The sequence below is a fragment of the Microtus oregoni genome, unplaced genomic scaffold (genome assembly GCF_018167655.1).
Source record: "Microtus oregoni isolate MIOR12 unplaced genomic scaffold, Mior012 000008F_ref0000371, whole genome shotgun sequence".
Taxonomy (NCBI): domain Eukaryota; kingdom Metazoa; phylum Chordata; class Mammalia; order Rodentia; family Cricetidae; genus Microtus; species Microtus oregoni.
Genome location: NW_024543067.1, coordinates 52,404,096 through 52,429,800, shown reverse-complemented (window position 1 = coordinate 52,429,800; position 25,705 = coordinate 52,404,096). Strand labels below are relative to the sequence as shown.

The 25,705-nt window shown below is 43.4% G+C and overlaps 1 protein-coding gene across 2 annotated transcripts in view; it reads right to left on the bottom strand.

The window, feature by feature from the left end:
- The window catches only part of Fez1 (fasciculation and elongation protein zeta 1), a 56,706-nt gene that overhangs the window by 23,724 nt on the left and 7,277 nt on the right, over positions 1-25,705 (bottom strand). The window contains exons 2-4 of one of the 2 annotated variants that reach the window (XM_041657813.1): positions 20,665-20,724; positions 20,369-20,515; positions 9,602-9,701 (exon numbers count right to left, since the gene is read on the bottom strand). In XM_041657813.1, coding sequence (XP_041513747.1) covers positions 9,602-9,701; positions 20,369-20,505 — 237 coding nt within the window. In that variant the 5' untranslated portion in view covers positions 20,506-20,515; positions 20,665-20,724. Of the gene's footprint in view, positions 1-9,601; positions 9,702-20,368; positions 20,725-25,705 lie in introns of both variants that reach the window. The other variant, XM_041657812.1, reaches the window with a different exon arrangement.

Sequence of the window (25,705 nt, the reverse complement as noted above, 5' to 3'; positions counted from 1 at the left end):
TAGAAAAAGATAATTTCTACTTCATATTGAGCCCCTTTACACATTTCTCACCCCTTCCTCCACTGATTCAAATGTGTGTGGCTGCTGCAATAACATTAAGAAAACAAAGATGCATTTTTTTTTTACCTCCAGTCAAAAAAGTAGGAAGAATAAAAGGAACCCAACAGTGTGTGCTCAGCCCCAAGGAAGGGTACTATGTCCCTTTTGTGCTTGTGAACAACCAGGAACCATCTGTGTGGGCTAAGTCAAGGGCTCTGTATTCGCACAGCAAGATGCTCCATGGTATTTGGTCAACAAACACTTATTGAAAGAATTAGTGAACAAATGACAAAGAGAGGACAGGGTAGTGCAGTCAGGGCCCAGACTCAGCACCGCCTCCACATAACATAGCCTCCTCGTTGCCTGGAGATTAATTGGAAAGATGGATCTTCCTGTCCTGGATCTCTGTCTCCTCTTGTCTTAGTGTCAATCACTATCTACTATGAAGTGAAGGTTACAGGGGTCAAAAGATGATCTTTTTATGTCATAGGCAGGAACAGAATAGAATGATTCATTTAAAAACCCAAACAGAGTAGATAATTATCAAATAATAGCATCTACATGTACAATTCAAGGATATAATTTTGACCTAAAATCCAAGTGCACAGTTATTCACCAAGCATCGTCTATGTACAGCTAAGCTACAATGGACCTCTAAGTGAAACCCCACATAGTCTTTCCTGAAGTTACCACATGCTACAATTATTTAAATCACCTCCGATTTCCATTTATTTGCAGTAGAAGGAAGGCACACCGAACATTGCACGCACAGTTACCTCTGCTTCCTCCCCAGGTTCTAATAAAACGAGAGCAAATGGATTTAAAATAAGACCATTCCACAGGAGCAAAATGAGTTAAAGGAAGTCAGCAATGAAAAAGGTGCTTGCTGGGAAGGAGCTTCAGGCCCAGGGGCCGGAGAGCCACACCCTCTCCAAGCAGACCTTCAAAGGTAAATGCATTCACACTAAAGATGTTGGAAAGTGAAGGTGTTGGAAAGCTTGGGCGCTGGATCCCTCAGATTGGCAGTGTGAATGAGGTTAAAAAGATGAGGAATAAGTGAGATTAAAGAGCAGGGGTGCACCGGGTGGTGGCGACGCACACCTTAATCCCAACATTTGGAATTAAACTCTATGAGTTTGAGACCAGCCTGGTCTACAAGAGCTAGTTCCAGGAGGGGGCTCCAAAGCTACAGAGAAACCTTGTCTCAAAATAAATAAATAAATAAGTAAAATAAAAGAAAAAAATGTTGGGATGTTTCCTTGGGGGTAGCTGGACCACAGGTCTCTTCTAGCAGCCATGGAGAAAGGCTGCTACAATCCTGTCACCCTAGGGAGAGCTGATGGTTTCACTGGTGAAGTTGAAGCAGCAAGGTTCCTGTCTCAGACACACGGGACAACTTGACAGAGCCTGGGGTAGGGGAGTCTTACAAAATCAGAGGGAGCTAGTCTGCAGACTCATTAGACTCCAGCCTCCTTTCCTAAGGGGCATCTGAGGAACACTGTTCTCATGCCAGGCACTGGAGGGGTTTCTAATTAGAAGACAATGTAATACAGATACATGCCAGCTCTCAGGATCTCCAAGGAAAATGATAGATCCTTTGATCACTCAACAGTGTGGCCTAACAGACACAAGCTCTAACCCCACAGAAAGAGCTCAGCTTTCTGATGAACTTAAATTTAAAAAAAAAAAAAAATCAAGCCAGCTCTAGGTAGCCCATATCTGTGATCCCAGCACTCAGGAGGCTGAGGCAAGAAGATCTCCATGAGTATATCCCATGTTCCTCTTTTTGGGTCTGGCTTACCTCACTCAGGATAGTGTTTTCTATTTCCATCCATTTGTATGCAAAATTCAAGAAGTCCTTGTTTTTTACTGCTGAGTAGTACTCTAATATGTATATATTCCATACTTTCTTCATCCATTCTTCCATTGAAGGGCATCTAGGTTGTTTCCAGGTTCTGGCTATTACAAACAATGCTGCTATGAACAGAGTTGAGCATATACTTTTGTTGTATGATAGGGCCTCTCTTGGGTATATTCCCAAGAGTGGTCTTGCTGGGTCCAGGGGTAGGTTGATCCCGAATTTCCTAAGAAACCGCCACACCCACTAAGGCCAGCTGGCCTGGGTCTGAAAAAGCATGGGATAAAACTGGACTTGCTGAACATAGCAGACAATGAGGACTACTGAGAATTCAAGAACAATGGCAAAGGGTTTTTGATCCTACTGCACGTACTGGCTTTGTGGGAGCCTAGGCAGTTTGGATGCTCACCTTACTAGACCTGGATGGAGGTGGGTGGTCCTTCGAGCTGATGAGGGAGGGGGACTTTATCGGGGGAGGGGGAGGGAAATGGGAGGCGGTGGCAGGGAGGAGGCAGAAATCTTTAATAAATAAATAAATTTAAAAAAAAAAGAAGATCTCCATGAGTTTGAAGACAACCTAAATTACACAGCGAGTTCCAAGCCAGCCTAGGCATACAGCAAGAACCTGACTCACAGAAACAAAAACAACATTATTGCAGTTTATATGTAAACTATTGCCCAGGAAGCATATGTGTTTACTTACTTGGTCCCCAGCTGGTGATGGTATTTGGGAAGGTTTAGGAGGTATAGCCTTGCTGGAGGAAGGATGTCACTGGAAAATCTTTGAGGTTTTAGATTTTATAGCCTACCTCACTTAAGGTTCTCCTCTCTCTCTCTCTCTCTCTCTCTCTCTCTCTCTCTCTCTCCTCCCCTCCTCTTCTGTCAGTCTGCCAATGCAATGCAATGGGCCTGCCTCCTGCTTCTGCTGCCACGCCCTCCCCAACGTGACAACTGCTGTGCCTCCTCTGAAACTAAACCAAAGCGATCCCTTTCTCTCAAGCTGTGTTTGTAGGAGTATTTTAACCACAGTAACAAAAACAAGACAAACACATAGAAAAGAAGATATCCCTGCCAAGAAGTTATGGAGAATGCCCTCAGCCAGAGAGCAGAAAGCAATGTGATTGTTTATAAGATCTCATTAGGAACCTAGGAGCTCCAGGTTATTGAAAGTATGATAATTGTGGTGGTTTGAATGAGAATGGCCCCCATAGGCTCATATCTGAATGTTTGGTTCTCAGTTGGTGGACTGTTAAGGAAGGAGTTATTGGAGAAGGTGCGCCATGGGGTGGACTTTGTATGTTTCCAAAGTCCATGTCTCACTCTCTCTACCTGCTGCCTTCGGATCAAGATGTAACATTTTACATGTTGCTCCAGTGCCTGCCTGCATGTTGCTGTGGTCCCACCATGATGATCACAGACTAATACTCTGAAACTGTTTTTCACAGATTTGTTTTTATTTTCTGAGACAGGGTTTCTCTGTGTAATAGCCCTAGCTGTCCCTGAATTAGCTCTGTAGGCCAGGTTGGCCTTGAACTCTCAGAGATCCACCTGCCTCTGCCTCCCAGGTGCTGGGATTAAAGGCATGCGCCACCACCACCAGGTTTAATACTCTGAAATTGTAAGCAAGCCCACAATTAAATGCTTTCTTCTATAAGATACTTTGGTCACTGTGTCTTTTCGCCGCAATGGAGCCATAACTAAGACAATAATAAAATTCCGATTTTCTAGTGAGGTTATGCATTGAGAAAAATTCTTTGATGGGTAAAATATATAGATAGAAAGTTGGAGTGTAGAGTTACAAGGGTTACCATGAGAAATACAATGCTTCTATACAAGGATCCCAGAAAATGACCAAGGATGGTGGCTCATGCCTCTAACTCAGCATTTTGGAGCCTGGCAGGTCAGGAGTTCAAAACTAGACTGGGCTCCAAAAGAGTCTGGCCCAAACATTTCTCCCTCCTGTGATAGATAAACAGATACTATGCATGCATCCAGAAAAATGAAGACAGAAGATCATGCCTCTTCAAGGCTTTCAGAGCAAGCAGCATCAGGTCCACCCCTTGGGCCAGAGCAACATCTGGACAAAATATGAGGCAATTGTTTCCAGGCACTGGATACAGGCAGTGCAAGGCTTTGGACTGGAAAGAAATGAAGAAAACTAGGATCCACTATAAAGTATAAGAAAACCATAAGTTGCAAGTAGCAAGAATTTTATTTGTTTGCTTTTGAGTTTTATTTGATTGGTTGGTTATGTTGCTGTTTTGAGATAAGGTCTCAAAACTCAAAAATCCTGGGCTGGAGAGATGGCTCAGAGGTTAAGAGCACTGGCTGCTCTTCCAGAGGTCTTGAGTTCAATTCCCAGCAACCACATGGTGGCTCACAACCATCTGTACTGACATCTGGCGCCCTCCTCTGGCATGCCGGCACACATCGAGGCAGAATATTGTATGCATAATAAATAAATAAATCTTTTTAAAAAAAACTCAAAAATCCTGGACCTCACTATGCTAGCCAGGCTGGCCTTGAGCTCATAGCCTTCTCTTGCCTTTGTCAACTGAGACTGGGATTGCAGTGATAGAATGATCAGCTGAAGGAAAATTTTTAAATTGTCTTGTTTTTCTTTCTTTTTTTTTCTCTTTTTTTTTTTTTTTTTTTTGGTTTTTCAAGACAGGGTTTCTCTGTGGTTTTGGAGCCTGTCCTGGAACTAGCTCTTGTAGACCAGGCTGGTCTCAGACTCACAGAGATCAGCCTGCCTCTGCCTCCCAAGTGCTGGGATTAAAGGCATGTGCCACCACCGCCAGGCTATCTTGTTTTTCTTCTGTCAGAAAAATCATTTTGTATTGTGGAGTGTAACTATAAATCAAAATAAAGCACAGGACAATAGCACAAGAATGGAGGGAATAGACAAACTTTCAAGTTTAATTTCTTTTATCTGAAGAGGCAAAAATATTTCTTCTAAATAGACTATGACAACTGAAATGTACAATGCACAGTGTGCCCTGGAGAAAACACTCTATAAAAATACCAAGAGCATGATTACACAGGCCTGTAATTCCAGAGACCTAAGAGGCTGAGCAGGAGAATTTAAAGGGTGAAGACTGCTTGACTAGTTAGTGAGCTTCCCCTACTCCCTTCTCGAATAAAACAAAACAAAAGCCGGTGGCGGTCACCTTTAATCTTGGGAGGCATAGGCAGGAGGGTGGATCTCTGTGAATTAAAGGCCAGTGTGGTATACATAGTGAGTTCCAGGATAGCCAGGGTACATAGTAAGACCCTGTCTCAAGGAAACAAAACTGAACGAAGTGGAGAGGTATAGATACAGGTCCATTACAAGGAACAAAATGGAATGCCAAGGAAAAATGAAAAAAGAAATTAAGAAGTCTGGAGAACTGGCTCAGTGTTTAAAAGTACTAGTACTTCCAAAGGACCCAGGTTCAATTCCAAGCACTCACATAGCATCTAACAGTCATCTGTAACTCTAGTTCCAGGGGACCTGATATCCTCGTTTGACCTCTGCAGGCAAGAGGCACACAAGTATAGTACAGACAAACATGCAAGCAAAAGAGCCATACAAAAAAATGCAAATAATTAATGTTATGATCTGCTGGCCTGGCCTGTCACCTGGGTACCATGTCCCTTTAATGGACAATCCCTGCCCACTGCCAACCCCCACATCCCACCCATTCTGCACCAAGGTAAGTGGATCTCCTGCCTCCTCCAGCCTGCATGCTCTCGCTCTCTCTTGTTCTCTCTCTTTCTCTGAAGAGGTAACTACTTTCTCTCTTCCCTTCCCTGCAGGGGCACAGAGGCAGAAATGCTGCAGGTCCCAAGTGGTGGGCAGTGGACCATGAGACCATGCAGCAGGTCCCTAAGCAGCACAAGGGCCTACTGAGTCTGATGGCACCAATGTAATGGTTTGTTTAAGTAAAATGCTGCAGGTCCCAGAGTGGCAGCAGTAGGCAGCAGTAGGCAGCAGTTCCCAGACCACGGCAGGCCATGAAGGCAGTCTGGTCCCAGGGAGGGAGCCACATGGTGGGTGAGAGACCAAGATGGATAGGCATGCCATGCAGAGAAAGTGGGTATTTATTTCGTGGGTTATGGAAGGGAAGGGGAAAGAGGGGAGAAGGGGAGAAAGGAGAAAAGCAAAGAGAGGCAGAGTGGAAAAGGAAGGGAAGAAGTGGGGAGAAGGGAATGAGACAGAAGCTGCTTCTTTGGGAGAGAGACAGAAAAGAAGGGACTCAGGCTGGAAGCTGAAGATCAGCTTGCCTGGGCTGGACAGGGGATGGAGTGGGCGTGACTTGTCTCTTAAAGGAATAGGACAGACCATTACACAAAATTTGTTCACAATAGCAGGTCATAACCTGGGAAACCAAGTTTGCCAATCCCTTAAAAGTTCAAAAATAGATCTGCTGAATGGCTCAGCCTTCCAGACCCCCAGGCTTTCCTAACTAGAAATGGAAGCACATACTCCTACAATGATGTATATAACAATGTCCAAAGCAGCTTTGTTTATAAATTTCTGAATGGCTTTTCATGACAGGGTTTCTCTGTGTAGCCTTGGCTGTCCTAGAACTAGCTCTGTAGACCAGGCTGGTTTTGAACTCACAGAGATCCACCCGGCTCTACCTCCCAAGTGCTGGAATTGAATGTGTGTGTCATCACTACTGGGTGATTGATCTTTTATAACTGTATAAATATGTCACTTTGATTTTAACAAAGCCCAAATCGTTCTTATTGTAGTCAGGATTGAACAGTGTCTATGATATTTAATTCAATTACTTATTTTAGTCACAAAGACAAGCATAAACAGGTAGGGAAACAAACAACTGATTCTTGGTAATAACCACAAAATAGACGATTACAAAGGCTCATGAAATTGAGACTGCCCAGCGGTGTATATATACTATGAGTGTTTGGTTGGTCAGGCTAACAGAAGGAATTCGGAGTACTGGTCAACCTGTTAAGTCATTTAAACTGAGGTCAGTTAAAGTCCTTCTACTGTAATAAAATCAGGTGATAATGAAGGATGAGATAAAGCAGACTTCTTCCACCCACTTTTATCACTTGTCCTATGCCAGACTTAAATAACCCAGAAAAATCTGCCTCTTGGATCACGATGACCTGATTTGATTTCTATAGCTAGGCTCATTGCATTATTTTGACCGTCTTTTATTTTGGGTGACTACGAGTTATTGTACAGATGTGTGCTGCAAGAGAAAATGCACAGCAGGAGTTTAGAGAGGACCTGAGACCCAAGCTCCAGTGTCAGTGTGAGTGTTCTTGCAGTAAAACATTGTCTCAAGTCATTGTCTCGCCTGCCGATGAAGCCTTGAGGTCCCGAGTATTCTGTATTGCTCATGATTAGAAAACTTAAGAAGGCTATGAAGCATTCAACAAATGCTGATCTCTTCGTTGTTGTATTTTGAGCAGTAGTCTGCAGATAGAGTGCCCAGTCAGGGAAATCTGCGTCCTTCTCTTTTACTTGGGACCAATTCTTGAGCTTCCAGGAAGATGTGATATACCACGATTCACCATTTGCTGAGTCCCCACCACCCAGGGCTGTGCCAGCACATTTTCTGAATACAAAATTGTCAAATTTTTTCATGGCTGAAACTAGGAAGCCAAACAAGGTAAAAGGTAAAAGTTGTCTTTTTCTTTTTGTTTTGTTTTGTGTTTTGAGACAGGGTTTCTCTGTAGTTTTGGAGCCTGTTCTGAAGCTCTAGTAGACCAGGCTGGCCTTGAACTCACAGAGATTTGCCAACCAAGTGCTGGGATTAAGAGTGTGCGCCACCACCACCCAGCGAAATACACCTCTGACCATTGTGCAGCCTTTTCACCTGGATTATCACCTCAGTGTTTGTGGACGTCTTCTCCACCCACCACCACTCAATGTTTTCAGAAACACCGACCTCCAAAGTGACAAGGACAGTAGCACCTTAAGTTGCAGGTAGAACCCTCATGAATGGTATTAATCCCTTATAAAATAAATTCAAGGAACCTCATTTGCCCCTTCTACGATGTGTGAACCTCACAAGAAAGTGCCACCCACGAACAGGAATTAGCCTTCCCCACAGACTGAATCTGCCGGCCACTTGATCTTAGATTTTCAATCTCTAGAACTATAGGAAATAAATGTCCTTTTTTTTCTCCTGAGACAGGGTTTTTCTGTGTAGCCCTTGCTGTATAGGAACTCGCTTTGTAAACCAGACTAGTCTTGAACAGAGATCTGCTTGCCTCTGCCTCAGGAGTGCTGGGATTAAAGGCGTGCACCACCCCAGTTTATAAATCAGTCAGAGATGCTCTGCTCTGCTGACTAAATACCACTACATATATAGTATATGTATGTACAGTCAGTATATATGTGTGTATATATATGTACAGTCAGTCACCAGGAGCACTCTGGATTTTCTGAAAGACTATACAATCAACTCAAAAGAAGATGCCAATTTCCTTCTTTTAAAGTGTGTGTGTGTGTGTGTGTGTGTGTGTGTGTGTGTGTGTGTGCGAATTTAATGCCATTTGTATGAGGATGCCTACAGAGGCCGAGGAGGGTATCAGATCCCTTGGAGCTGCAGTTACAGGCAGTTGTTAAGCCATCTGACATGGTGCTAGGAACTGACCTCGGGTCTTCCGCCAGAGCAGCAAATACTCTAACTACTGAGCCATCTCTCCAGCTCCATTGAAGCCCTAAGTCATCCTCTGTACTTGAAAAGGAACAAACACAACAGCTTCTTACCCACTGTGCAGTCGGTTCATCTGGGCCCTGGCCCTAACCAGCAGGCGTTATGGTCCACCAGCGCTTGCTCAAACATTGTTTCTGATGGAACTAAACCCTGACTCTTAAAAATGGTTTTGTTTGTATATCTGTGGGGACTAGAGTCTCACTTTCTAGTGTAGCCTTGCTCAAACTTGTGGCAATTCTCCTTCCTCAGCCCCGGAGGGCTGGGATTACAGGTGTGCCATCAGAATGCCTGGGGACATGGGTAGCCAGTTGGGAAGGTCTGAATAAAAATGGCCTCCAAAGGTTCACAGGGAGTGGCACTATTAGGAGGTGTGGGCTTCCTGAAGTAGGTGTGGCCTCATTGGAGGAAATGTTTTAGTTCTTTTGCTGCCATCTGCAGATCAAAATGTAGATTTCTGCAGGTAGTTGTGGTGCAAGCCTTTAATCCCAGTACTTGGGAGGCAGAGGCAGGTAGATATCTGTGAGTTTGAGGCCAGCCTGGTCTACAGAGCAAGTTCCAGGACAGGCTCCAAAGCTACAGAGAAACCCTGTCTTGAAAAACAAAAAGAAACAAACAAACAAAAAAAGGTGCAGATTTCTCAGCTCCTTCTCCACAACATCTGCCCGTTTTCCTGCCTCGATGACAATGGACACTAAACCTCTTAATAGTATTAAATGTTTTCCTTTCTAAGAGTTTCTGTGGTCACGGTGTCTCTTCACAGCAGTAGGAACCCTAATGAAGACACCATTCTTACTCTTTTTATGCATGGCCATCCCAATGACCTCAGACACACCGGGTCTCCTTCCTGTCTTATGTTTCATCTTTCTCAACAGCTGTCGAGAGACATTGAGTCTGGCGATCCAGTATTCCCAACAGTGACTCTGAACTAGTGCTTTAGAAGGCCCTTGAGTTGTCAGGCAGTTTTCTATCTGGATTCCATATCCTCCCAATCCTGACTAAATAGCGGGCCCCAGAGAGGTACCTCCGTGTCAGAGCTGTTGCCATTCAGAGCCTCAATGTTTGGGTCCCTCCAGTCTTCTGAGAGTGAAGGGATGTAATTGTCTGTCAGAGCATCCCAAACCCTGTAAACAAAGAAAAGCTCTCATTAGCACACATCTGCGGCCTGACCCCGCCTGGAGGAAGGAAGAGCCGGGCCAAGCAAGAGACAGGCTGCTGTGTGTGCCAGGCTGAGGTCATCTGCCTTCCAGCATGCAGGGGCAGCAGCTGAAAAACAGAATTCAAGGCGTGTCCAGAGGAGAAAGCCATGAGCATGGGGCTGTGGCCCTGTCCAGAGGGTTCAGAAGGAAAGGTGTTCCATTTTTGCTTAGAAATTAATCTGCACCCTGACCAAATAGTTTATTCTTGAATCTCAGAAGTCCCTTTCCCATAGTCCAAGAGAACCAGAGGGTAGAGGAGGAGGTTGGGCAGATTCCCTATCTGAGACTGGTGACATATTTCAACTTGAGAGGCTTCCAGTCTTCTCTCAGGAATTAGTGCCTTGAAATCTAACATGGGCAAGAGGATAATACCAATACTGTGACTGTGCACTTCCTTTCCAAAGTGCCCCAGGAAGCACATGGCAACACAACCCTGCCTTCTTCTTATGTAGAGTTTAATGGAGCCATGTTTCCATTTGTACTCAAGCAAATGTACAAAATGGAAAAAACCGGGCATGGAGACACTCACCTCTAACCCCAGCACTGGGGAAGCACAGACAATGGATGTCCATGAATTGGAGGCTAGTCTGGTTTACATATTAAGTTTTAGGCCAGTGGGGGCTGCATAGTCACACAATTAGTTTTTAGAAGGGAAAGATGCTATATTTCTTCTTGATTCTGTATACACACACACACACACACACACACACACACACACACACAAAAGGTTTCCTACAATTCTTATCACTTGATTTCCTAACACCTCTTTGGCAAAAAGGGAGTGTTGGGGACCAAGGTTATAGTTTAGCGATAGAGCATTTGCCTAGCAGGTACAAGGATGAGCAGAGATGATTTGAAAAAAATTCTGACGTCACAAGCATATCAGGAAAATCAATGAATTAGTAGGCACCTGATCACAGATATTTGAAATCAAATACACAATGATAAGGTAATTGTCATAAAACTAAAAATAGAATAAATTATATAGATATATAAAAAGATCTTTCTGGAAAATTAATGTATGTAAAACCGGTAAATAAAAAAAAACCCTCATGAAGCAATTTATTGACAGGAGAGGAGAAAATATCTGATTGGTATTTTTCTATCATACAAGAAAGCACTTTGAGAGAATAAAGTCATCAAGTGTTCATGTGATAGCCACTCAGCAAGATTTCAAAGCCTGCTTCCTGTGTGTGCACGTGTGTGTGGGTTGTGTATGCAAATTCATCTTGTACATGTGTGTGTGGATACCAGAGGATAACTGCTATAGAATATTATTTAAAGATTGGCTACATTTTTATGCTGTCAAACATTTAATGATGCAAAGATATGCTGCATTCTTTTTTTGTTGTTGTTGTTGCATTCTTTTATGTTGTATTTGTTTAACTTTGCGAAGCTGTGTTACTTTGCCTGTCTAAAATATTTGATTGTTCTAATAAAGAGTTGAACAGCCAATAGCAAAGCAGGAGAAAGGATAGGTGGGGCTGGAAGTCAGAGAGAATAAATAGGAAAAAAAGAGACAAAAAGGGAACTGAAAAAAGAGGGGCTACCCATCCAGCCAGACACAGAATGAATAAGAAGGAAAGAAAAAACATATAGAAATAGAAAAAGGTAAACGACTAGAGGCAAAAGGTAGACAGGATAATTTAAGAAAAGTTGACAAGAAATAAGCCAAGCTAAGGCTGGATGTCTATAAGTAATAATAAGACTTCATGTATATTTATTTGGGAGCTGGGTAGTGGCCCCCCAAAGAGTAAAGAGTAAAAGAAAGCCAACTGCAGATGACTTTGGGTGTCCTCTATTGCTCTTCACTGTATTTTTTGAGACCAAGTCTCTCGCTGTACCTATCATTTTGGCTAGGTTAGCTGGCCAGTGAGTCCCCATGCTCTATCTGTCTCTGCCCCTTCAACACTAATGTTCCACACGAACTCACCTGGTGCACCCAACTTTTAACATGGGTGCTAGGGATCCAAACTCAGGTCTTCATGCTATGTGGCAAGCACTTCATCCACTAGGCCATCTCCCCAGCCCCAGAGCCTGCATCTTAAACCATGGATGATATCCCAGGTACTGTCAGGCACTTGTATAAAGCCAAGTCCCACAGCATTGTGGAACCAAGAAGAAAATACAACTTACTAACTCAAAAAAAAAAAAAATGCTCCACCCACCCCCACCCCCACTGGAAAGGGCATGGGCCTGCTCTTAAATCACTGTGCTTTGGAATGAATGCTTTGGGAATGAATCCTCCTGCAGCTGTGCCCCTGCAGGAAACATTGGAGAAATGAGATTCAGCAAAGTTCCAAATAGGCTGTGTCTTTTGTTCCCGAAGGGAAGCTGGGATCTCAAGGGACTGCACCTCTTCTATTGACCTTGAGACTGCATAAATCCTGAACCTGACAGTCGCGATCTTTTCATCCTGAGCCTTCGTTGACTACTCTGCCGTTTAGTTTTACTTTGAAGACACCGTTTCACTGAATAGCCCTGGCTGGCCTGAAACTTGTTATGTAGATCCGGACTGCCTCTAGGTTTAAGGTGTGTGCCACCACTTCCAGCAACTAGTGAATTTTCAGGCTAATTTTGGGTTCTAGGCAACTTCCCAACCCTTGTATGTACTGAAGATTTCAAACCATCTTCATGTTTTCATTCCTTTTCATCCTTCCAAGTCCATGAATGACCTTCAAGCTGAGGCTCCTCCAGTCTCTTGCACTCCCTCGCAGTCACTCAAGGGCCCTTTATCAACAACTGCCGTCCTCTCTCACAAGCAGTTCCTGAGCGCAGCCCTCCTCTAAGCTCTCTGTGAAGATGAACGTGTTCATCACTCACAGTTCTCCAGGCTGTTGCCTATGAGAACCTAGAAGGCAGTGTCGGCAATCACATCGCCCAGATTTACACATTCACTAATGGCAGGGGTGGCCTTTGAACACCGGCCGCACAGCGGCAAACCTGCTGGTCTCTCCCTGATTTCAACTCTTCATGATTCAGATTATGGCTGACATTGGTATGGGCATCAGAATGATAAACCAAGTTTCAAATCATAAGCTGAAGCAGCAATTTAGACACAAATTCTAAGTGCAAAGTCCCCACTGACATTATTCTGACTGGGGATCAGTGTGTGCCAGGACTTCTTTGGGGGACTCCAGCCCACAGCTGTGGTCCATGGAAGGCAAAGGCAGAACATGCCAGCCAGCCTCAAGAATGGAGAGCCCCCACCCATGTGGTGGGGGATGGGGGTCTGTTTAGGGTTCTTATGAGTGGATATATTCCATTTTATACTTTTTTATTTTTGAGACAAGGTCTTACTATGTTGCCCTGGCTATCCTGGAAGGCGTTTTGTAGCCCAGGTTAGCCTCAAACCCTCAGCAATATCTCTGCTTCTGCTGGAATTAAGGACCCAGCCATGACAAGCTCAATAAAGGCCTGAGTTTCAGTAGTTAACCCTGAGGCAATACCTGGTTCCAAGAAAGACCATAAACTGAGACCACCAGGTACCACCCAGGCACCACCCAGGAACAGAGCATCCAAAGGAAATTCCTAACGTTCCAACTGTTGTAGATAGGATCACCTGCCAGCACACATTCACCAGGGCACCCCTAGACAAATGTCAGCCAATTAGGGGTCCTGGACCTTAGAAATCCCTTACCCCACACCATTGCTACTATAAAAACTCAATCCTAACTGAGGCTGGGGCTCTCCGATCATTCCAATATGTTAGACACACAGGGAGTCTGAGTTTGCAATCTTGTCTTCACTTTTACATAGGGGACTCGGTCTCCTTGTTGGTTTGGTTGAGGGGATTGTGTGATCTGGGCATAACAGCCACCACACCTGTCGACTTTGAGATTTAAATTCTTTTTTTTTTTTTTCGAGACAGGGTTTCACTGTAGTTTTAGAGCCTGTCCTGGAATTAGCTCTTGTAGACCAGGCTGGCCTCGAACTCACAGAGACCCACCTGCCTCTGCCTCCTGAGCGCTGGGATTAAAGGCATGCACCACCACCGCCCAGCGAGATTTAAACTCTTCTCAGGGAAGAGGATGTAACTCAGTGGTATAACAAGCATTTGTCTGGTATGGGCAAGGGCCTGGGCTCCCTCTCCAGAACAATAAACAAACAGATAAATGCTGCACTCTAGGAAGCATCCTGTCATTTACTCTTACCATGGAGAAGGTGGAGAAGGGAGACTTTGCCTGTTTGACGGTTCTACCTGGAGAAGGCAGCGACTCGCATATCCTTGGCCAAAGAACAGCTTCCTCAGGACGGCTTTACCTGGGAAGGTTCTACTCCTTGACCATTTGATTCAGTTTCAAGAGGGATTCATGTGGGTGGTGAAGGAGAAAGGGGACACTCCCCTAGCTAGCCAGATCAGCCTAGTTTAACACTGATGGTCATTGGGGTGGTAGCTGTCACAGACCGCTTTCCCATCCAAGTAGAGAGATTTTGCAAGCTCCCTTTACTTTCACTTAACAAACATGCGAGATTAGTCAGGTTGTCTCTGCCCTTGCCATGAGGCAGCCTTAACGCCTGAGATTTAATTTGGTCCCCATGGTCAGAGAGAAGGTTCTTTGTCTGCATACTTCTTTTCTTTTGGTTCTTTGGAACAAGGTCTCTCTTGTAGCCCAAATTAACCTAGACCTAGTAGCAATCCTCCTAAAATTTTCCCTAATGCTGGAATCTTAAACATGAGCTACCACAGTTGGCTTCCATATGTGTGTTTTAGTTTGGTCTTGGGTGTCAGTAGAATCCTTTACCCTGACTTTTACTGAAGTGGGCCAGGCATTTGGAAAAGGGTGCTGTCTGAGTGTGAGCAGCCCTAATGGAGGAGATTTGTACAAAGACATGTACATACGTTGCAAGCCTGAACCCAGCAACATACCATCAGGGCTACATCAGTCCTAACAAACACACACACAATCCAGACATGTAGACTGACAATATAATAGGCAGCTCAAAGTGCTAATTAAACTTTAAGCTAGCAACAAATTCCATAACTGTCTTTGAGTCAGCCATTTCCAGGTCCAATAATACAAGGCCCACGCTCACACATGTGTACACTTTTGTAGTCATACCTTTGCACAATATTTTTAGATTCTCTTGAATATATAAATAGAACAACAATATTTCTCCCTTGTGCATGGGGAACTGAACCTCTAAGAAGACAACTTCTTTCTCTCTTTTTTTGAAGGGGGGGGGGGGTAGTTAAGACAGTGTAGTCCTGGTTGTCCTGGAACTCAATCTGTAGACCAGACTGAACTTGAACTCCCAAAGAGCCGGCTGCCTCTGCCTCCCGAGTGCTTGGACTAAAGGTGTGTGCCAACACCACCACCACCACCAGGCTAGAGAGAACAGAATTTTCTTAAAGATAAGTTATTTCCCTATTTGACTTATCTTCCATTTAAAGTATTTCTAGTGATAGTCTTGTGTAAACTTTGTTTTTAACATTCTCTTTAGCTTATAAATCCTATCTGAGGAATGGGAAGCAGCTATTGCTGCCAATCATTTCGACTTCTATAGAATATTGCAAGGGCCGAGAACAACCCTAGCGAGACAGGAAGTGGGTAAGAGCTGTCCATTCCTAGTTTCTGTTTTCTTTGGCGTGGTTCCCCACTCTCAGTTTATAGTAACTTCATAGAGGCTCTAAATTCCAGGCCCGCGTTTTATAACAAGGGAAAAGAGTGACTGTACATAAATGAAGAATAGGTTCCGGGTCAGTTGGAGGTGGTGTAAACCCATAATCTCAGTACTCAGGAGGCCGAGGCAGGAGGATTCAAGGCCAATGTGGTCTCAAGCAAGATCCTCTTTCAAAAACTAAAAGGGCAAGGGGACAGGAAGAAGGGGAGTAAATGAGGACGAGGGAGGGAAAGGGGAGAGAGTGAGAGGGAGGAGGAGGGGAGATGATTCTGAAACGGAATTCAAAACCAGATAGATAGATAGATAGATAGATAGATAGATAGATGATAGATAGATAGATGATAGATAGATAGATAGATAGATAGATGTTAGAGAGATAGATGATAGATAGGCAAACAGATAGACAGACATATAGATAGACATATTATGGATAGATAGATAGATAGATAGATAGATAGATAGATGATTGATAGAAAGATGATAGATAGATAGATAGATAGATAGATAATTGATAGAAAGATGATAGATAGATAGATAGGCAGACAGATAGAGGGACAGATGATAGATAGATTGATAGATAGATAGATAGATAGATAGACAGATGATTGATAGAAAGATGATAGACAGATAGATGATAGATAGACAGAGAGAGAGGGACAGATTATAGATAGATAGATAGATAGATAGATAGATAGATAGATAGAATATATACTATTTAAATCTGGCTCTCCCTTTAAATATTTTTTAAAGATGGTCTCATACAAACAAGACTGTCCTAGAACGGATTGTGTAGCCTTGAGTTTGTCATCCTCTTGCGTCTTCCTCCATAGTGCACAGGTGTGTGCCACCTAGACGGCTTTCCTTTAATACCAGAATCTCTGTGCTTTGAATCAGAGATACATTGACAAGTCAATCAATCCCCTATTGGCCAAATGGTTTCAAACTACAGAAAGGAAGACCTGTGGGCAATCGCTGCATTTCCTCTGCTTTGTGCTATCTTAAGGAATTTCATTTCACCACAAATCCCCTGGTTTTTATTTGGGGCTTCTATGCTTGATCTCTAATTCCACTTAAAATCTATCCAGCTTATTTGTGGATGAGCCATCCCTCTAAATACTAAACCCAAGCAGGTTACCACAGCAACACTAGGGGAGACTTAGGACCAGGTTAGCCTTTGAATCATCCTTTTCCTTTGCTTAGCCACAATTCCACAGCTGAGAGATCTGGATAGCGCCTGCAAAACAAAGTAGGCAACATGATTCTTACTTTTATTTTGAATTTTACAGAGGTTTCTATATGCACTATATGCCTGGAAAGTACAGTGTTGACCTCTCCCTCCCTCCCCTCCTACTCCCCACATCTTCCCCTACCTCCAGCTCAGCAATTATCCAAGCTGAGTCTCTTAGCTGAGGCATCAATAAGGCAGTCAGGACAGAAAACCATTGCTTGAGAAGCCCAATAATCCCCTGTGATGGTAATTAACATGGAGCGGTCTCTGCTAATGTGCCAGGTGGGAACGAGAAGCCGCTCACTGGGCTTTCACCTTAATAGGCAGAGGAAGGGCTCAGGTGCAAAAAGATGATTAGCTGGAAGCAATACAATCGGAACTGGACTCGTTTTAAAACGCCATTTTCAGAGCATGCCCGGAGTGAGGGACATACTCGGGCTCTCTGCAAGTCCTTAGCCCTGCTTCATCAAGACCGAGCTCTGGAGGTTTCAAAAATGAGGACCCCTGCAATCCACTACAGCTAAGTGGACTTGACCAAGGTCACACAGAGAGTAGGAAAATTAGGATTCATAGACTCTGTGTTTCTAATAAAGCCCAACAGAAAACTCTTATTTTTTTTTTCAGCAAACTATAACTAGTGCAAAATTTTGAAAGAATCGATTGGAAATATTAAAACTGAACTGAAACCTACAACCCACAGTCATAGCTCCGGTCACGAGAGTGAAAAGTGTGATCATGAACTAGCATAAATTAAAGAGAAAAGAGTGGCCTAGAAATACAATGACTGGATCTACAAGGTGAGTTATTACTACTCATCCAGCACGTTCACTAGTATAATAATCTATTTAAGAACACCATGTGGTCGCTTACTGCACACAAAGCCCCGTGTAAGGGGAGGGGTATGTAACAGTGAGGGATACAAACCATGTTCCTGTATTTTTGAGAGGGGCAGCCCTCTCTAGTTTCAAGCCATCAAGAAATCAGGGTCTTCAATATATTTCTTACCCAATTATTACGGATGGTTTTTTTCCACTCAAGTCCACAAATGAAAAGGGGGAGCCGGGAAGTAGATAGGCGGTAGCCCTGTTGTCTAGTACGTACAAAGCCCTGGCTTAGAGACCCCACATGGGTGGGGAGGAACGAAGTACAGTTGGTCCTAGCAACCCAACTACTTGACATTTTTTGTGTTATTTCTAAAGAAAAATTGATGCGTATTTTATCCATACAGGAACTCATGCATTTTCTTCTAAATCTCTAAAAACGCCTCAAATGCTTTTTTTTTTCTTTCTGAGACTAGATCTTATGTATTCAAGTTGGCCCCAAATGGTGTTTGTAGCTGAGAATGACCCTGAGCTTCTGATCCCATTGCGTCCACTTCTGAGTGCTGGGGTTACAGCCATGAGCCACAACACCCAGTTTACTTGGTGCTGGGGATGGAACCCATGGCTTCATGTGGGCTGGGCAAGCACTCTACCAACAGAGCCAAGTTCCCAGCCCTGGAACAGGCTTCTTTATGGAGCAGATTGCTTCTTTCCTCGCTTCTCCTCAGGAAATGCTTCCCTCAGATTTCTTTCTTTCACAGCTGTTATGGCCCTGGAAGGTGGTTAGTAAGCCACGTGGGAAATCTGTGCAAGCATTCAAAGGCCGCATTACCTAGTTCCAAGTTTCTTTTGTCCAGGGCTCTCAATTCAGACGCTATCTTACTTGGACATATCTCAATGGGAGTTATAAACAATTTTGAGATTTGTAATTCTGTAAATCTAGGTGTCTCTTGAGCCAAACTGTCCAGCTAATTAATTCTCTTCTGGAGTTTATCTTTAATGTCTGGGGAGGTTACCACAGGGAAGGGAGAGAGCCTGAACGATGGCTCAGTGGGTAAAAGCACTTCCCACCAGCCCTGATGACCTGAGTTCAAGCCCCGGGATCCACCTGGTAGAAGGTGGACAGTTATCCTCTGACCTCCACACATGCATGATGACACGCATGTGCCCGTACATGTGCACAAATGCATAGACAGTACGTAAATATGTAAATATGCATGATGACACGTATGTGCCCGTACATATGCACAAATAGATAGGCAGTATGTAAATATGTAAATATGCATGATGACACGTATGTGCCTGTACATATGCACAAATACATAGACAGTACGTAAATATTTAAATATGTAAATGTGCATGATGACACATATGTGCCCGTATATATGCACAAATACATAGACACTAAGTAAATATGTAAAAAGAAAAAGAGCAGGGCTAGAGCAATGGCTCAGCAGTCAGAAGAACTAGCTGATCTTCAGAGGAACATTGTTCAATTCCCAGCATCCGCATGGCAGCCCACAACTATCAGTAACTCCAGTTTCAGGGGATCCTAAACCCTGTTCTGGTTTCTATAAAAATAGACACATGTGTGGTATACATATATACTTGCAGACAAAACACCCGTACACAAAAATAAAAGTAAATCTTTAAAAAAGATAAAGAGAGAGAGGTGGAGAGGAAGGGAGGAAGGGAGGAAGGGAGGGAGAGAGGGGAAGCTAAATCCCTACATTTTCTTGTTCTTAAAATTTTAGTTTGGATGCCCAGTCTTAGCTTGTCTTCTTTCCAGTCAGTTTTTCTTAACTTAAATTATCTTGTCTTTTTGCCTTTGGGCTTTTATCTTTCTATAAAACTTTCTTTACTTCTTATTCTGTGACTTGCTGTGTAGCTGAGTGACAGACCCCTGGAGTACTTCTCTCTTTCTCATTTCACTCCCTGATCTTCATAAGAAAGAGTAAATGACCATGTGATTATTTGGGATCTGGGTGGTGGGCCACCAAAGAGTAAAGAGTAAAAAAATAAAAGGCCAACTACAAGAGTCAGTTTCCCCATGTAAAACCACATGAGTTTGCTCCCTCCATTGACTGCAAGTCTACTAGAATTCTGTGATGTGGGATTCACCTCTGTATGCTGTGAATGTTTTATTACCATTGATTAATAAAGAAGCTGCTTTGACCTATAGCAGGGCAGACTATAACAAGGTGTAAAATACAAGCAGAGATAGAGGGAAAAAGAAGTCAGAGTCATGGAGACATCATGTAGCTGCTGAAGAAGCAAAAGGTAACAAACCAAGAGCCTTGTGGTAAAGTGTAAAATACTAGAAATGGGTTAATTTAAGATGTAAGAGCTAGCTACGAATATGCCTAAGCTATTAGCCAAAGCTAGGAATATGCCTAAGCTGCTGGCCAAATAGTAATTAATATAAAAAAATTTTTTTTTAGTTTGGGCCAGGCAGTGGTGGCACCTTTAATCCCTGCACCCGGGAGGCAGAGGCAGGTGAATCTCTGTGAGTTCAAGGCTAGCCTGGTCTACAGAGCGGGTTCCAGGACAGCCAGGGTTACACTAAGAAACCCTGTCTTGAGAAAAAAAAGTCTATTTTGTATTTAGAAAAACCTGAACCCTTTATTCCTCTAACGCTTCAACCCAAGAAAACTTTCCCAGGGTGACTACAGGGAGACACGTAGGGAGTAATATCAGCTGTCACCAGCAACTTACAGTAACGTAAAGCTTTCCCAGGGTGACTACAGGGAGACATGTAGGGAGTAATATCAGCTGTCACCAGCAACTTACAGTAACGTAAGCATGTAAGTCCTGCCCACATAACATTTTAGACCATTTTAGACCGGCACTAGCTCTAGGTCAAGAGGCCCAACCATGGACTCTGCCTGGTGCAGGAGGGGGGAGCTAAGGCGTCTTACTCCTCATCCCGAAGAGTCTCCTCCTCCTCCTGCATCTGCAACTGGTTCTTCACCGGAGCCAGGTTCTCTGTCTTGGCATTGTAGTTCCGAAAGCAGACATTGAGCTTTTCGTCAAATTCATTCACCAGGTCCTCCATGGACTTGAAGCTGATTATTTCGGAAGAAAAATTCTCAAGCTCAGAGAGGGAAGGGTCCTCCAGGTGGTGAGGAGATGAGCCGTAGAGAGACTGCGGCTTTTCCTCTGGGTCCTCGGAGCAAGAGGGCCTCAGATCCTCAAACTCCTCGTCTAGACTCACCAGCGGGGCCTCCATCCTGGCACCACAGTGGGGTGACTGCAACTGTCAAACTCCGTTTCCCTGGAAGAAATATACACAGGGCAGCGTGAGTCTAGACCAAGCTTCCGTGCCAGTTCTGCCGAGGAGCCAGATCACATCTTCCATTACTCCACATCCCCTGGAAAAACAGAGTCTTCCTCCCCCGTGCAAAACCTAGATTTAAAAAATGCTTATGAAAGGAGGAGGGGATTTGTTTGATAAGAGCTTGAAATGGACATGAAAGGGGGCATGGAAGGTAAAGGAGGGGGATATGATCAGAGCACACTATAAAAATGTGTGAAAAAATTATAATGAAACATAATTGTCATTTTGGATAATTAATATGTGCTAAAAGAATATGTCTAACGAATCAAGAAACCTATCCTTGGGCTGGAGAGATTCGGAGTGTAAAGGGCTTGCTGCATACGCATAGGGACCTGAGTTGAGAGCCCCAGAACACACATAAAATTGGGGTAGAGCAGTGTGTGTCTGTAACCCCAGTACTGGAGGGTGTGATAGGCAGATGACTCACAGGCGAGACCGTCTAGCTAAAATGGCAAGTTTCAGGTTCAATGAGAGGTCCTGTTCTACAAAATAAGGATGCCCTGAGTACCTTCAGTGCTGTGGCTGCCGTCAGTCTTGACAGGGTATTTCCCATCTATACTATCACCCGGCTGTAGACAAAGTTTTCTCCATTCTTTGGGTGAAAAAATAAGGTGGAGAAGCAATTAAGGAAACCTTGTGGATAACAACCTCTAGCCTCCACTGCACTCACATTGGTGAGCACAGCCACATACATACATACACACAAGGATATGACACATATCCACACATTCACACATGCATGCATACAAGCAAGCAGGCACCCATGCCCATGCACACACCACCAGCAGCACCACCACCAACAACAACAGTAGAGTATCTGTGGCTTCTGAAGTTGCCTACTACAATGCACTTAAGTAGTTCAAATATCTTTGCATATCTTCATAACAAACAAAGCAAGTTCTGGAGTTGTCCCCAAACCACAGTGATGAAACATACAGTGTCCAGGCTAGGACACTCAGATCTGCATTCTTTTATCTCTACCAGCTATGACCTTAAGCAAGTTACTTAAGTTCTCTGAGCTTCCTCTTATTCTTTTTCAAGCCACCAAAAACAACAGGATCTACATCTTCCTTCTCCTCCTCTTTTTCCTCTTCCTCCTCTCCTCCTCCTCCTCCTCCTCCTCCTCCTCCTCTTCTTCTTCTTCTTCTTCTTCTTCTTCCTCTCTCTCTCTCTCTCTCTCTCTCTCTCTCTCTCTCTCTGTACTGGGAATTGAACTTGAGACCTTGCACATATGAAGAACTACATCATCAGCCCTATTTTTACTTTTTCTTTTGAGTGGTTGTCCTTACATCATCTAAACTGACTTTGAACTCACTCTTTAGCCCACACAGGTCCTTCTGCCTTAGCCTCTAGAGTAGCCGGAATTATAGGATTGTGCTATTATGCTACCAGACCTAATTTAATGGTTTCTTACTTGTTTGTTTTTTACAACTTCTTGTATCCAAACCCAGCATGACCTAAAATTATTTGACAATGAAACCTAACATGAATATAAAGCTGCCTGTGGTCTGAATTTATCCCACTGAGAGTGTTATGCTAAAGAAATATTAATTTTTTAATTATAGAAGGGAATGGAGTGTAATTTAATGGCAGAGCACAAGGTCAGAACACTTAAGGCCCTGGGTTCTGTTCCTAGCACCAAAAGATAAAGATGAAACTAAATAACAGAGCTCACTACCTCAGATCACCGTGGATAAAATGCCAAATAGGCAATTACTCCCATTCAAAATATGGAATAATCTAAATTTTAAAACATGCATTGCTCCACGGGTCAGAAAATGGGATCCTGGATCTAGATATTGCTTTCCCCATTAATAAATCCTAGAAATGCATGAAACACTAATAGACACTTTGCAGCCCAATACTGGTGCTTGTACCTGAGATCACAGCTGCTCAGGAGACAGGATAGCTGGGACCCAGAAACTTGGGGCTAGCCTTCGGTCTACTGTCTTCTAAGAAATAAAGCCCCAGGGATATAGGTCAATGACAAAGCGCTTACTGTGTATGTGAAGATCTATGTGTATGATCCCTATCACGGGTCTACCCAATGAAAAAAATCTACACAGAATATAACTAAGCTTTTAGTCAGGAATGGCAGCTCACAAATATAATTCTAGCACTTGAGAATCTAGGGTAGACCTGTCTCAGGTTCCAGGCCAGCCTGAGTTATGGAGTGAGTTCCAGGTAGGTCTGGAATACAGAGTGAGAGATAACCTGTTTAGAAGGTGTGGGGAGGCAGGGTGGAGGGAGGAGAGACTCAGCCTCTGTGTTCCAAAGGCCAAACCCACAGCCATCTTGAATATTGCACAAGGATTGCACATCTAAGTCTGCTAAAGCCCAGCAGCTGTGACCCACACCCCCATCCAGCCCTCTTCAAACCCTATCTTTCCTTCTTTCTTTCTTTCTTTTTTTTTTTTTTTTTTTTTTTTTTTTTTGAGACAGGGTTTCTCTGTAGCTTTGGAGCCTGTCCTGGAACTAGCTCTTGTAGACCAGGCTGGCCTCGAATTTACAAAGATCCGCCTGTCTCTGCCTCCTGAGTGCTGGGATTAAAGGCGTGTGCCACCACCACCCAGCCAAACCCCATCTTCAACTGGAATTTACGCTTCAGTTCCCAAAGCTAGCACCCTTCCCAATTTTAATACAAGTTCCTTGAAGGCACGGACGTCCTTTGGATATCCTCCAGGACTTTAGCACACTGACTGCCCTGCGGCCAGGCAACCAATCAATGTGTATCATTGAGACACACTCTTCTGCCCCATATACCGTGTCCAACAGCATCACCATCTGCCACCCTTCTACACATGCCCAGCTTCCTTCCTGGTAACATGGAAAGGTAGCCAGCTTTTCTCTTCTGGTCTATATGATTTCTGGTAGTTAGATGTGTAAGTCTCTACAGATACCAAAAGTCATGAGGTTTGCCCACTAAGTGCTCACTCTCTACTTCAATACACAAAACTAAACTCTACTCAAGGCAGAGGGCATGCTGGGCGAGAACTGGCCCTTACTCTGATATTTCTGCTGAGATCAAGCCAGTTATCGTGGCATCAAAATACGTTCTGAACATTTCTAGTTTGCAAAGGAAACAATGATAGGATAATTATATGAAAGGCTTACCAGCCAGAAAGGGTGGAACATGTTTGTAGCCCCAAAACTCTGGGGGCACAAGCAAATAGATTGTCCCTGACTTCAATGCTATCGTCTTCTACATAGTGAGTTCCAGGCCAGCCAGGACTACATAGTAAGACTACATCTCAAAAAGAAAAGAAAGAAAAGAAAGAAAAAAAGAGAGAGAATGCTGGGGGGGAAATATACTCCAAACCAAATAGGGTAAGGCTAGAGGTATAATTTAGTGGTAGAGGCCCTGGTTTCCATCCTGTCCTGGCTAGTTTATTGCCAACTTGAGACATGTTAGTTATCCAGGAAAGGGAACTATCAATTAAGAAAATACCTCCATAAGATTTGCTTTCAGACAAGTCTATGGTGTATTTTCTTGATTGATATATGAGAGGGCCCTGCCCATTATGGAGGTCATATAATCAAGTAGGCTGAACAACCACGGATAGCAAACCAATAAGCAATGTTCCTACATGGCCTCTGCTCCAGTTCCTGCTTCCAGGCTCCTACCTTGAGTTCCTCTCCTAACTTCCTTGATGATGGACTATGTTGTGGAAGCATAAACAAAAATAAACTCTTTCCTCCCTCAGTTGCTTTTGGTTATTGTGTTTCATCACAAGGATAAGAATCCTAACTAAGGCCATTCTCAACAGAGAGAAATGAGAGGTTGCCAAGACTGCTGAGTGCAGTGGCTGACTCAGTGGCACGTATCCCAGGATCTGATTTCCTCATGAATTACTATAAAAATGCTGGCATTGAGCTAACGCCTTTAGAAACTAATTTTAATAGCTTTATATTTTAATTATAGAAACATATTTCCTTAATTCAATATATCCAAAGTATGACTATATTAATATATAATTCATATTAAAAATACAGAGATCATATTTTGTACTAAGTCATTTGAAATGCAATGTGCATTTTATAGTTACAGTCTTTCTTTGCATTAACCTCCTTGCAAATATTCAACTCATGTGTGCCTAGCAGCCACCACATTACACCAATACAACCTTAAAGCAATGCTTAACCAAATGTCAATCAGAAGTTCTCCCTTATGGTGTACGAACCCCTACAAAGTCTCTGGCTATACCTATATTTCAGTAAAATTGGTTTCCATTTAAAGCCACAGTATTTTGTTCTGTGGATTTGAAAACATCATTCAGTGCAGCATGGTGAAGCATAGTTAAACACCAGCAGCAAAAAATAGAGGCAGAAGGATCAGTTCAAGGTCAGTCAAAGTCAGTCTTCATAGGTGCGTTGTAACTTGGAGTAGCCGTTAAAAACCAGGCAAAACTGTACTATGGGGCAGGGGGAAGAAGTGCTAGAAAGGGCACTAACAGGACACTAGTGATACAGAGGGGGAAATGGGAAGAAAAGGGGTGGGATTAATTGGGGATGGAGGAGAGAAATCAATACAGAAGAGGAAAGGGGGAGGGAAAAATAGCATGAAGGATGTTTGAAAAGACCATAAGGAAACATTATTTTTTATTTACCTAACATTACTATAATCCATATAAGTATACGAGCATATGTTTACATATATGATTTAAATAAAATTATGCTACTTGGATTGACAATGATCCCCCCAAGAACCATAGACTATTTAGCAAAAAAAACCTCAGTACCAGACATATGAAACCCCCTTTAGAGCTGTCGGTTAAAAGAGTCCAGCAGACTCCCAAAGCAATGCTGGCGATCACTGCTGCCCTTGGCTGCCCATCAGAGCTTGAAGGTAAGTTCCTATTGCTGAAGACAGCATGTACTTCAGAAACTTGGGGTTTTTGAGCTTGGTCTGACCTGAATA